The sequence below is a fragment of the Primulina tabacum genome, chromosome 5 (assembly GCF_025594145.1).
Source record: "Primulina tabacum isolate GXHZ01 chromosome 5, ASM2559414v2, whole genome shotgun sequence".
Taxonomy (NCBI): Eukaryota; Viridiplantae; Streptophyta; class Magnoliopsida; order Lamiales; family Gesneriaceae; genus Primulina; species Primulina tabacum.
The window spans coordinates 10,782,654-10,797,210 of record NC_134554.1 but is presented as its reverse complement, the minus strand read 5'-3'; the positions used below and the strand labels follow the sequence as shown (position 1 = coordinate 10,797,210).

The 14,557-nt window shown below is 33.9% G+C and overlaps 1 protein-coding gene across 10 annotated transcripts; it reads right to left on the bottom strand.

Moving 5' to 3' along the window:
- Window positions 1–701: 701 nt before the first annotated feature.
- On the bottom strand, window positions 702–13,917 carry LOC142546450 (protein SIEL). Of its 10 annotated transcripts, none has more exons than XM_075654167.1 (13): window positions 10,638–10,839; window positions 9,171–9,389; window positions 8,907–9,038; window positions 7,817–8,561; window positions 5,387–5,467; window positions 4,658–4,891; window positions 4,280–4,471; window positions 3,953–4,093; window positions 3,693–3,782; window positions 3,096–3,592; window positions 1,310–2,496; window positions 1,126–1,205; window positions 702–1,030 (listed from the first exon to the last, which is right to left on the bottom strand). In XM_075654167.1, exons 4-11 carry the CDS (start codon window positions 8,438–8,440, stop codon window positions 1,584–1,586), a joined length of 2,772 nt encoding a protein of 923 aa, XP_075510282.1. In that variant the 5' UTR covers window positions 8,441–8,561; window positions 8,907–9,038; window positions 9,171–9,389; window positions 10,638–10,839; the 3' UTR covers window positions 702–1,030; window positions 1,126–1,205; window positions 1,310–1,583. The 10 variants fall into 10 exon arrangements, with proteins under 10 accessions (XP_075510282.1, XP_075510284.1, XP_075510280.1 ...); XM_075654169.1 differs by having other exon boundaries at window positions 7,817–8,556; XM_075654165.1 differs by lacking the exon at window positions 8,907–9,038.
- Between the last annotated feature and the right edge of the window lie 640 nt (window positions 13,918–14,557).

Here is a 14,557-nt window from a genome sequence, read left to right as displayed (position 1 = left end):
CTACTCATGTGACTTTTTTACTACAATAATAGTAAGACAACAAACAACATATGGAAATTGAAATTAATAGATAAATTATTCCATTAGAATTTACTTTTTGTCAAATGAACAAATTCAATTTTCCGTTTCTCCACGTCAAGCTTTATGCAGTTTAATCGTGATTGACCTTGTGGACAAACCCGACCATGGTTCGAAAAGAACCAAGGACCGTAAACCAGAATCGGGTTCGATTAGATTTTATTCTAGGTTATGTTCAAGAAAAAATCCTAATTAGTTTTATACATGGACAATGGCTGACCAAAGATCTACTTGTTGATGTTTCACTTTGATGACATGCATAAACTCAAGGGATTGTCGAAATTTATTACTGTTTTTTTTTTCTTTTCAGCTTTGCTTTAGTTTTCAAGTCTGATCCCAAGTCTGATCCCATGGTTATCAAATTAACAAAAGGAAAATATCATGAGAATTGTATGTGGTTCAGAACAACTAAAATTGCAGATCATTCAAGAGACCGAAAATCAATGAAATTTAATAAAAAGAGGGAAAAGGAGAAACCACATCAGCAAACAACCATTTTGCATTCAGTAAAGTCGTGTTTCATATTTATCTTATTGTCTTTGAGAATTTTTGGGGATTGATTATATTGGAAAAGGAAAAGTAATTAGTGGAGCACACTTGTTCCATAGTTTTCTAATATCCTATTGTTTTTGCTTTGTGGAAAAGGTAATTATTGAAGGTAGTGATCACGTAAATTTCGAGCCCACAAGCATTGGAACCCGTGAAAATATCAGGCAATGCTTCTCTTTCCTTCACCTTTTGACTTATGGTATTCTTTTTCACTGACACTCCCACATTTAAACAGTACTAAAGATAAAATAATGATCTAACCTTGGTTTTATAAATTGAATGATCAGAAACGCGTAATCTAAGCAAAATAATAATCAAACTCAACTACTCAAGCGTGTAGGAACCTGGCTTCAATGGAATATAGGCTCTAAACGTAATCAGGCCGCTGCTGGTGTTTCATCATCTGCAACATGAAAATTCAGATTATCAGAATGCACATTCAAAGTTTTGACAACGCCGAGTCTGCATAACCGGACGTGGCATATGAATAACACTAACATTAGCGATAACAAACCAAGGAATATCGGAAAAGCTACATCAGCAAGCCAACTTCGCATAGGCTAGTATTACATACTATGCTGCATGACAAATATGCAGATAGGTCAACCAAATGATTAACAGGATACTATCAAAATTTTTAGATAGATTTACAGATGTAGACAGATCTGATTTGAGGAAAAACCTTCAAAATGTAGGTGATTCTCTAAAGCCACAAGGAATTTTTTATGTACTTGTTCAAACAACCTAGAATATCCTGGCAGTCCATTTGAAAGCTCGTTTCTGAAGTGAGTACATGATTCCCTGGCCAGTAAATAAATAATTTATAGTGTGTCACAATCTTTCGTCACAAAAAATGTTCAGTCTTCAAGAGCCTGTTCACGTCAAGACATCAGAATGCAGATTCACTCATTGCTGCTCTTGTCCACCCAAGCAACATACAACATAGTGCTTATTCATCAGGCCAAGGATAGATGGACTTCTTTTTCTTCGCAAAGTTGAACAACCTCATGTTTCGGTCCATTCTTATGCCTCAATCGCTGAACCTCAGACAGGCACTCTATGGCAACAGAAATCTTTATCGAGAAGTATTTCACCTTGGGAGTCCTATAAAATGGTGCCACAAATGGAAATTTCCTCACTTCATTACAACCTTCAAATTCATGAAAATCGAGGAAAATAAACTGAGTTGATTTCTCTGTTAGAGCAATCGTAAGCCACAATCTAGCTTCACTGGAAATGTTGTACAGAGTGATTTCTAATGACACACCAACAGGTAGTCCAGTAACAAAGGGTATAGGATTTTCAAAACTATTGTCAAATATATTCACATCAGCTGACATGTATTTGATTTCTCCAGATAACACAATATGCTTCGGAGAAAAAAGGTAAAGAGACTTCTGAAACAGATATAATCTGTCAGTAGCATCATCTTCGGAGTTGTCAATTTCACACAACGCATTCTGAAGCTCAATGATAAAATCAGACAGCTCAATTGATCTTTCTCTATGAAGTCGCTCTACACGAGAAATTACAGATTTTAGCTCATTCATACAAGCATTGAAACAGCAGGTAGCTCCTGAAGACAATCTCAATGTATAAGTCACAAGTGTTAGCTCCAGGATATGCAACTCTTCCTCTCTGCTCAGTCCTAAGAATCTGCATAGGATTTCTTCAAGTCTCCTTTCAGTTTTCTGCAATAGAGCCTCCAAAATACCCATTCCATTAAACTGTAGATTTCCCAGAGACAAGTAATGTGCCCACGTCTTGCCATATAATTTTATCACACTTAGATAATTCATGGAAAAAACCAAGATGGCAGTGGATTGATGGACGTCATTGTTCAACCTTTTTAACTCGTGCTTCCAATTCCTGGAACAACCCATTGATGCGTCTACGATTACTCATGTAGAAAGGAAAACACAATGGACCTATTGTCACTAAAATACAAATAAAACCACAAAAACCAACAAAATAGCATAAATATTTAGGTTCAATGATTTTCCCCTAATAACAGATTGGTGAAATAAGCTTTTGTTTGGATTTCTGAGTTAACGCAAACTTGAACGAAAAGTGAGAACAACATACGCAAATATTCATATCAAAATTTTTGGAAAGGGCTACCCAAGGAATGCGGAATCCAAGTCAAAATCTTACTTGATTTAAATTGTTTACTTCTCTTGTTTAGGCTGTGTTTAGTTTCCTATTTTTTCTTTAGGCTAAATAGTGCATCAGTTTCCTAGAGTAGCTCCAAGATTGGATTTATAAGCTGTATATATGTCCTCACAAATTTTCTCAATAAAAAAACAGAAAAGAAATTTTTCAAACTTTTTTTTTCTGTTTTCAAAACCATAACAATAATCATGGTTATACCTTTAATTATGAAACTGAGACAGAGAATTGTAAATGATAATATAGTAAAGGTTTACTACTAGAAAACTCAAAGATATTTCAGAAAGAATGTACAGAACCTCAATGTTAGAATTACTTCATTCATGTATCCTAGTTGTATCATTGGCCACAAATCTCTCACTTGTTGAAATATAACTTGGGTGTAGCTTGTCGCCGCATCAACTGAATTCGAATGGTGTTGGAACGGAGTTGTGAATTTCTTCAATCCAATCAAGTTATCAGAACATCCATTAAAGATCCAATCACTCATTTTCCCCAGGTGAATGTTACTATTCTTTGGCTGAGAGTCTAGTAATTCTCCCTTGAAAAACTCAGAAGCAGACACAGCAGTAAATTTGCTGCAATGAGACAAATAGTTCAAAAGGGTATTCTGGTCAAACAGATCAACAAGACTACTGGATATTCTGCCCAACATAGTGACAGCATAAGAAAAAACTTGTGGGGGAATGCTGCAGATCTCTCGGTCAAATGATACTGGAGCTGAAATGGCCAATACTAATAACACAGCAGTCCTTGTGTTGTGAAACCCCAAATTTCCGTCAAAAGAAGGCTCCAACTGAGGCATTTGTCAACACATCATGCAAAAAATATAGTAACCGAGTTGATAGACAGTAGCTAGAATAAAGATATATGACCATAATTCCACTTAAACTTACCTCTTGAAAAACCTCCTGGACGATGCTAGCAACATATTTTCCATGAATTCGACCAATTTTATATAGGACAGAGAATACATCAGCCTCATCCTGTCATTCATATTAGAATTTCATCGAATTATCACGCTTGTTCCATAAAGATTCCAGCATATATCCACAATATTTCTGAAAACAAACTGTAGCAGAAGATTCTCCTAATGGTGGATTGAATGAGTGTATAGTTACTATCAAGCGAAGAACAAAGTTTAAAAAGAACAAACCAGTGGATAAAGCTCTAAGTTCTTCACAAGGGCATCAATGCACAATCTAAACATCTTCAACTTTGGTAACTTAATTGATTGGATGGCCTTCCGGGAAGCAGACCTAATCATAGGGCTGCCATCCATTAAACTGCCAAAGAACTACAATAAAATAATAAATCAGATCTAAAACTAAAATAGGAAAATTGATCATGGAAATTAGACCACAATATGAAAGCCCGGAATATTTGTATCTACAAATCAGGACAAAAATGCATGTCTGAGAAGAAAAAGATAAATTCTTTCCAAACTTGAAATTATGTCTTTGAAGATTAACCAAACCTTTACCATGTGCAAGTGAGATTCCTCCACCTTTAGTTGGCCACATAAAGAAATATGATGCAGAGTTTCTAAAGCTTGTAGTCGTACAACCAACGAATCATCATTCAGTATATCCATCAACACATGAACAGCTTCACCAGTAAATTCAGATGAAAAGGCCATCAGCATTTGCAATGCACAACAGGCTGATCGTCTGACCTTAATAAAGGTAAAGCAGTTAATAATTACGATACTAAGGAATGTATTCTTAAAGAATCCGGTACGACAAGGAATGAGTAATGAACGAAGAGAGACATGATCTTATATCAGAAGAGTGGATACTCCAATTGTAAAGGCAACAAATAGCAGCATTTAAATGAAACTGTAAAGTATGTGAGATGTTACTTCATGAAATTCATCCTGCAATCCATGAACAAAAGTAAATGCAGCTGCAGATGCTGGTATTCTGAGCAGTTTAACAGTATAGTGGCCAGGATAATTCTTTTCTTTAGTAGATTCCAAAGCCTTTCTGGATAAGCACTGCATCAAAAGATCCTCAGAAACCATTTGTATCTTCCCAAGAGCATCAAAAGCAGAAACCCGTATATTCATGTCCATGTCTCTTGCCATTAAACAAATCTGCCACTGGTACGTGTGTACCAATTAATAATATTTGAAATCGGAACGAGAGTGGTGGATATTGACAAACATGAAGGAATATGCATACATGTGCGCATGTATATTAGAGATTATGAGTGAATAGTTTAAAACAGTAAGGATTGAGTATCAAATAAAAAATTCCAACGAAAACACTATGTGAAGCTAAAGACTTTAATCTGAATTCAATAACTTTAATTCAGCTATAACATGAAAATTCTTGTATAGACAATTTTAATCTGATCGATCTAGTCCATAACCATCCCCACCGTTAAATTTTATGTTTAGATTGTTCAGCAGCTATCTGAATCTCTTCCAAATATTGTAAAACTCTGTGCTCCCTACTTGACATTCCCGCTCTTTCCCAACAATAATTGTGATTGTGCGTATGAAATGTATATTGTGATTATATTTATGCATTCTGATAACTTAGCAGACTCCATTTTTAATTTACAGCAGGATGAAGAAACAAAGCACCTGTAAAAATACTGCATCAGACCAGTCCCTTTTACATTTTTCTTCGTTCAATGCCACGAGCAACTGCCCCCATTCACAGACCTGGACCAAATATATAAAAACTCCATCAGCCATCAATAAGACCTCAAGCAACTTTCACAAAAATGGATACCAGTATCACTAGCGAGTTACCTATTTGTACAAATAAATAAAGCACCAGTATAAGCAACCAATTCAGTATATATAAGATACATTAACACATGTCAAAAAGAAGCAATTTGCATATCTTTTGAAGAGCTACGAATAAAACAAAATGATTTAACAGATAAAATGAAAAGTTATCTGTTGCTATTCATGGGCAATCACAGCCAATTTAACATGTAAAAATATAGAAATTTGAAACATGGATCTTTGATGCCCCCATTTTTTACAATGCAAACAAGGGACCCTTTTACCCCTCTGACAATGCTCCGTCGTGACTTTCAACCCATAATTCATCAGGTCTTTGAGGATAATATTCTTAACAGCAAAGGTTCATCAAGGAACAAAAATTTTGCTGTTAAGTTCATCAAATAACAAAAGATGAGCTAACAGATGAAGTCAAAGTCAAAGTCAATTCACATATGTAATGCTAAACATGTCAATACTATCGTCAATTGAGAGAAATAAAAAATATATATTATATTAATGTGAGTACTAGGATAGCCAAGCAACTTCAGTGATTGCAGGAAAATAAAGATACTTTCATGTCTGCTAACAACAAAAGCATCCAGGAAAAAAGAAAAACAATTGTCCTCTATATAGGAGATTCATACCCACATGGTAGATATGAAAGGCCTGATGATGAGAATAAGATACAGTGGAGACCGGCTATGAACTTAGACAGAATGGTACAAAGTGTAAATCATCACTAGCAGCTCAAGTGCAGGTGCTCAACTAAGTTGAAACAAAATACATTGTTAACTGATGTTATATGTTCTACCGATTCCCAAAGTAACCCAGAAGTGAAGTATAGTACAACTGAATGGAGTGGCTTCGTGAGTTTTTTTTAGATATGCCAATAAAATTCAGGCTGAGGTTCCGCTTTGGCTAGGTTTGAATATATTTCGAGCCAGATTCAACCTAGCGTATTTTGTTTGATATATCACAGGCCATAACATATTTGAAAAAAACCAATAATTTTAATAAAATATAAATACAATGTGATAATTTTATTGCTCAAAACACCTTAACAACTTTTAATATATTATTACAAGGAAAATTTAGAGAACTAGCCTCATTTTAAAAATGATTTGATACACAACATGCGCATAACTAAATCCTAAACATGTAATAAATTTTTTTCCACGCTTAACATGCGTAGTAGACATCTTTGTCCTTACACACTTTATTAGAGCCCAGATGCATGTTCTCTAGTATTTTCTTCTCTTATTCATTGTTTCAGGTAAGATTCAGTTTTTTCCCGATGGTTTTAAGGTTGAAATAAAGAAAGGAAAGAGGACCGGGCGAAGGAGGTTGGCAGTAGCAGCAAGGGTACCATTGTCATACAGTTTTGACCCGAGGTAAATTTAAAATTTAAAAAAACAAAAAGAAGAGAAAATCATATAAGGTCCACATAAAAAACAACTAACCATAAATTCCAATTCACTCCGTAATCCTTTCCCGTTTCTCACATCAATCACCCTCCCCCACCTCAGCACTGCAACACATAAAATCTTTCCATTTTCCCACTAGTTTCTCATTCCTGCCCAATACCTCCCTCTCATTCTCTAACTGGTGATGATTTGCAATTTACATGGTTTATGAAAATGTGATCTGTCGAGGGACAGCTTATGCAATCGCAAGATACCAAAACATCACATTCAAATGGCCACAATTCTCATAAAATACTTTCTTAAATGTTTTTCTCAGTTTTTGTAATGTGGGACTTACAAATATAGCCAAAGTTTTTATTTATAATTTTAGTGGTAATTATTGGAAGTTGATCAGGTTTTTTTTTAAAAAAAACTAAAATCTAAATCTAAATAGAAATAAAAGGGCAGTTGTTTAAACTGCATACAATAATTTGAGATATGATCTTGAAGCATTAAAAAGTACACTTTGAATCAGCTTAATTTGAGGTTTGATAAGATCGAACTGACTACTGAACTCAAGTTGAAACACTAGTTTAAGCAGAACACCGATCCAGAAATTTTGGATTCCGAGCTGTTGATCTACTACCGAGATCAAACTTCAATAGGAACTTTTTGCATATATAAGGCCTGATTCCATTCATTTGCTCCATTAAGCAAGCCCATAGTCGCAACAAGTAGATGAATAATTTTACTGAGAATCTAACAAAGATAACTTAAAAGCCGAACATCCAACCCAAAAAGAAAATTTCGACCTTGAAATGGTAATAAAACAGTATGTATCATAAAACCAACCATAACTCATAAGAAGAAAACATACCGCACGAACAGCCGAACGTCTAACTGATTTCTGGGCATCAAACAGAAGCTCAGTGGCCCGAAAATAGCAGCATTCAGTTAGACTTTTATCATCAACAGCAACACGATTACTCAAAGATACCAGACCATCCAATGCAGCCTCCCTAACACAAGGATACGGATCCTTAGTAATCCCAAGGAGCACAGTTAGCAACACCGACGGTCTCACACCAAGGAATGCACCCACATTTTTAGCGACCCACCTCCTAGTTTTCACACACGGCCAAAAACAGAGAGACAGAAACAGAGACTCATCATAAAAGGGGCCCGACCCGATTGTGTTAGAATGGTCAGTGTTGAGGAGAAGGGAGAGCGCGCATGGGAAAGAGGGAATGGGCACAGATGGTACAAAGAAGAATTTCTGGACGGCAGAGACTATGCGGGAGCTCAACTGAGGGCGTTGGTGGGAAATGGCGGCCAGGAGGGAGAGTATTTTGTTGGGGTGGTCAAACTTTTGGTCTTGAAGGTTAAGAATTAGGACATCGAGAAGGGATGACAGTGTCTGGTGGGAGGTGAACGGATTAGTTATGAGAGAGAGGGCAACAACTGCAGATTTAGGGCTTCCGGATAGGAGGTGTTGCTCCATCGCCAATTAAAACAATTCAGCACTCGAGGTGCGTAGTACCTAAATCATAACTCGGTTAATATTGACTATGTCTTATGTTCCATGTTTTTGGATACTTAGCTTTTCCCATTCATCACCTGCACTGCATCAGAGATTGAATTAAGATTAATTTCTTACCTATTACATCATTTCTACTTCATTTCATTCACATTAGAAATCAGATCGACTCTTGTAGTCCTTAGAAATGAAAAGATCCAAGAGCACATCAAACATTCACTACTTTGCTCCAAATTCACAAATGTTTTGACACAAAAAAGTAAATAAATTAAATTAAACAGAGAAAATCCCAGAAGTAAAACATAAAACACATCAACACCGACAACCATAGATGCATAACCAGAGACCATTCAAGAAGCGACTCAATCAAAGCGAATGAGTCGTAGTAGGTAAATTTTTCTATTTGTAAATTGAACTGGAAGTAGCTCACCTTGCTGAGTTCTCTTTTCCCCCATTAGAGCTTAACCGAATTGTAAAAAATTCTCACACACACAATTCACACGCTGTAAGTTTTCCTATGGATTTCCTTCCTCATACCTTGACATTAACTGGAAAGTTTCCACTGAGCAACAGACATCAAAAGGTGTAATGAGCAATGGACGCAAGTAAGATTATCCAATTTCACACCCATCGTCTATCGATGGAAAAAGAAAATAGTATTTCGACAATGCTGCAATGAAGATTATTGATGTACCTTGTTGGATTACGGCGATGTCATCGCATCAGACTATTCCTCTTCCCCATCAAGGCCAGGGTCCCTCCTAACCTGAAATCAGTCTCGGTGGTTCTGCGATGCTCTCGAAAATTTTGTTTACGTGTTGATAAGCTAGGGCTTCGAGTAAATATACTGGAGGCTTTGTACTTACAGGTCATTAAAGTCCAAAGCCTGATCCAACCATGTATAAATATGGCCCTATTATGAAATTTAAATTTTATTTAAAAATAATTCGATTAATTATGTTTAACTCAATTTTAAAAAAAAATTAACCAATTTTTTAAAAAATAAAACTAATTTTCCAAATTATAGAACCGATTTTCTGAATTAATTCCCAATGTGCTAGAGACAATATTTTTTTATTGCATAAATTTCAATTTTTAATAATTAATTAAAAATGTTTTCAGGATAGCATATGAATTTATATTTAATATTTATTACTGAAGCGGAAAATTGGATACTTTAGAAATTTTTTTTTGCTTAAGTTGTGGTAGAAGAGAAAAAAGGAGTTCAAATAATTAATTTATTTTTGTAGGCTCTTTTCCATATTAAATATATGGATCAATTCCCAATAGTCTCTGTCCTTGCAATTGTACCAATTTGTAGCTCATAGCAGTCCAAGAGGTGATCTTGACTCTAATTACAATCATAGAACTAAATGTTTGCCATTTTGACTTAAAATTCACAGTCCATGCCTCCACGGTAATCACGAATCCCAAATATTTTGAATCATATACCATGCTAGCAGTATCTTTTGAAGGATATACAATTAGTGGCAATCCAAACACTAAGTTCTTTCAAGAACCCTTTTGTACCATCAATTCCCTCATAAGTGTCGAAGTTCCAAACAGCATATTGAAGATTTTTTTGGCAAGACTTTACTCAGGGTCAACTATTCAAAATTTCGAACTTTCGTAATACAGAACAGTAAGCAAAGAAAGTCATTCTTATAACCGCATGCCTCATTCGATGCATCATAAAAAACATAGGCGGCTCTCACAGGAAGATTTTGCAAGAAAAGGGCGAAGTCCAGGTATCACCCGCCATTAGAAGTTAAGGTCGGTATGGTCTCATGAATTTTGTCACGAATAACAAATTCCAGGCTCTATGGAGACATGATGTTTTGGGAAACCAAGTAATCAATATATAAATTTAAAGTAAACCACAATGAAACGCAGTAGCTCTCAACACTATAATTACGGCATATAAATGTACAACATTAAATAACCCGCATCTGTGATCAAGACTCAAAATTTAAAACTTCTAACAACATAAAAAGCAAAAGCAAAATCAAAATCCAAGTGACCTAAATTTGACCTAAAATTCAGATCAAATCCCAACAGAAAAAAATCAACTTCAGCACACTGAAAACCCAAATACTCAAAAATTCATCTGGAAAAAAATGAATGCAGAATTGTAAAACGCAAATGAAATTCAGAGTCTTACGTTAATATAATCGCCAACTGAGCTAAATTCCTTGTTGGCCTTCTGACCCAACCAATACGAACCAACCTTATTCAAGATTTGATCCATCTACAGCCACCAAAAAATCAATGTATATATAATTCTTAGGGGTGAAATTACATCTATTATTCCTCCCGCCTTCTTCTTTCCTTGAGCCCTAATCGGCTAATCCCCCCCGCACTTCGATTAATGTTTATTACCGTATCTATTTATTTTCCTTTTTCAAAAAAAAAAACAACTTTATTATTTTATTATTATTATTTAATCCACGTCGTGATTATATTTAATATTTATTTGGAATTTATTGAACTTATACGAGTAACGAGTATCGTATTTAAATAATTTTGTAGACGAGTATCGTAACAATTTTGGTAATATAAATAATTATAAGATTTATAATTGTAAGCATATATATGTGTGTCATTTGATTTTGACATTCCTAATCTTGATTTTTTATATTATAAACTCCACATCAAAATTTTTTAATTCATCCCATCAAACATATATTTCCACCACGACCACGGCCATGCCATAATTGACTCATCGTTGATATAAATATGTTAGACGTTTTAGAAATAGATCTATTTCAAAAATAATGCAAGAAAATTATAAAAGATGAAGAAGGATGAAAGTTGAGGTTTATCGAAAATTGAATTAAATCAGATAATAAACTGAAAAATATAAAGTAGACTTCGAAAAAAATTTAATTAAATTTTTTCTATTATATAAATATTTTATTTTGATTATAAATGAGTTTGTTATTATTTTTTAAAGAATGAGATTATATTATGATAATGCATCTTATTTTATATCTTTGGGGCCTTACAATAACTTAAATTGACCCATATTATATTCTCCTATGAGGAAAAAACGAAACCCAACAGATATTAACCATTATTTTGAGTTTTCCCCAAAGCTTATAACTTTGAAAACCAAACATTAAATTTAGGTTTGATTTTTAAGTATTAATTGTGATCTACATTTGCTCAACCCCTAATAGAAGAGCCGTTGGATCTCTTGTCCGAATATGTAATAATAATAATAATAATAATAATATGCGTGTGGTTTATAATTGAGAATTTTGTCTGACTTTTGAACATTAATCCCAGCCCATCAATGCATGCCAGCTGCGACAAGTTGACCGTAAACCAGTTGAATTGAATCGGGGGGTGGGGCAGTTGAGAGCACATTTGCTCCTTTTTACATTATATCCCGATTGCTGCCTCTCGTGTGTATGTACAATTTTTTTTATAATTATCGAAAAATTAATGTAAAATTTGACAAATTATCGAAACATTAAAGTGCTTTTTGAATTGTTGTAATTAAAAAAATGTTTGGTGAAATTAAAAATAAAAACAAAAATGTAATATTAGAATAACATAAGGACAAAATTGGATGAGCAAAAAACAGACCAAGATACCAGTTTTGTCTTTATTAGAGAGATTCTTAATATAGTAATAGATATATTTATTTAATTTTTTTCAAATCACGTAATATGAAATATATGAATAATTTTTTTATATTTATTTTTAAAATAACAATAATTTTTTTAAAAAATAAAAATTCTCATACTGTTGATACAATAAGATATATACAATTACTGATCATATTTTTATAACTTGGAAACCCACCATCGTTATCTTTGGGTGAACGCTGAGTAAACTCTTAGGATAATACAATAGTCCGCAAATGAAGCTAGTGAGATAAACCTGTACTGGAAAAACTCTGCACGACAGACTCGTTCGAAAAAATGTTGATTGAAATAATTGAAACTTCTGATTATTAATCAAACGCTCGCTACTATCAACTCATATACCTTCTCAAAGGCATTATTAACCATATGCGATACAATATCAGTGTATTTTGGTTGACAGATCGATCTTCTTTTCAAATATGTAAAAGCTACCGATGTAAATACATCAATCAAATATTTATCAACTACTGCATTATGGATACATGAAAATATCATATGGCATATAAGTAAGCAATTACTTTTCATTGGAAGCATCACTTTATCATAAAGATTGTAGATTTACCTGAAAAGTGCTGTTTTATTTCATTAAATAAACTAACTGTTTACATGAAAGCTACTTACTTACTTGATTTAAATTGTTTACTTCTCTTGTTTAGGCTGTGTTTAGTTTCCTATTTTTTCTTTAGGCTAATTAGTACATCAGTTTCCTAGAGTAGCTCCAAGATTGGATCTTATAAGCTGTATATATGTCCTGACAAATTTTCTCAATAAAAAACTTCCAAAATTTTATTTTCTGTTTTCAAAACCATAACAATAATCATGGTTCAATACCTTTAATTATGAAACTGAGACAAAGAATTGTAAATGATAATATAGTAAAGGTTTACTACTAGAAAACTCAAAGATATTTCAGAAAGAATGTACAGAACCTCAATGTTCGAATTACTTCATTCATGTATCCTAGCTGTATCATTGGCCACAAATCTCTCATCGAATTATCACGCTTGTTCCATCAAGATTCCAGCATATATCCACAATATTTCTGAAAACAAACTGCACTGTATCAGAGATTGAATCAAGATTAATTTCTTACCCATTACATCATTTCTACTTCATTTCATTCACATTAGGAATCAGATCAATTCTTGTAGTCCTTAGAGATGAAAAGATCCAAGAGGGGATCAAACATTCACTACTTTGCTCCAACTTCACAAATGTTTTGAGACAAAAAAAGTAAATAAATTTAAATTAAATGAAGCAGAAAAAATCCCAGAAGTAAAACATAAAACACATCAACACCGACAACCATAGATGCATAACCAGAGCCCATTCAAGAAGCGACTGAATCAAAGCGACTAAGTCGCAGTAGGAAAACTTTTCTATTTGTAAATTGAACTGGAAGTAGCTCACCTTGCGAGTTCTATCTTCCCCCATTAGAGCTTAACCGAAATATAAAAAAAACACACACACACACAATTCACACGCTGCAAGTTTTCCTATGGATTTCCTTCCCCATACCTTGACATTAACTGGAAAGTTTCCACTGAGCAATAGACACAACACAAGTAAGATTACCCAATTTCACACCCATCGTCTATCGATGGAAAAAAGGAAAAAAGTATTTCGACAATGCTGCAATGAAGATTATGGATGTACCTTGTTGGATTACGGCGATGTTATCGCATCAGACGATTCCTCTTCCCCATCTAGGCCGGGTCCCTCCTAACCCGAAATCAGTCTCGGTGGTTCTGCAATGCTCTCGAAAATTTTGTTGACGTGCTGATAAGCTAGGGCTTCGAGTAAAGATACTGGAGTCCTTGTAACTACGGGCCATTAAAGTCCAAAGCCCGATCCAAACATGTATGAATATGACCCTATTTAAATCTAATTAAAAAATAATTCGATTAATTATGTTTAACTCAATTTTTATAAAAATAACCGATTTTTTTAAAAAAATAAAAATAATTTTCCAAATTATCGAACCGATTTTCTGAATTAATTCCTAATGTGCTAGAGACAATATATTTAATATCTCCAACGATCCAAACTTTTCCTCGACCTCTTTTCAATTATTCCTCAACCTCTTTTCAATTAAACTGCTTCATGACATGCTTTCAATTGCAGTATTTAATTATACTTAATAATCGATTTTGTTTTAAATTTACTTATAATCAATTTTATTTAAATTGATATGGTGGTTTTTATTTTCCTTCTAAATTTCTTATCTATGAAGATTAATTAATTCTATGTAGTTTTATAAAAAATTTCATAATTAAACCAAGCATTTGAAATATAAAATTATGTCACACACATGCATGTGTGTGCTCGGTTGCTAATAACAATAATAGATACGTAAAGTTATATGTCAATAGAGATCATATAACAGCTGAGAATTTGGAGCTACAAATCTATACTTCCGATAATATAA

Bases quoted from the DNA above. Each gene is read 5' to 3' on its own strand.
- LOC142546450 (XM_075654170.1), bottom strand. From the start codon at position 8,440: ATGGAGCAACACCTCCTATCCGGAAGCCCTAAATCTGCAGTTGTTGCC. The intron at 4,472-4,657 runs GTAACATCTCAC...ACCTTTATTAAG, and splicing joins TGCAGGATGAATTTCATGAA to GTCAGACGATCAGCCTGTTG. The intron at 2,497-3,095 runs GTTCTGTACATT...GGGTTGTTCCAG, and splicing joins GAAGTAATTCTAACATTGAG to GAATTGGAAGCACGAGTTAA.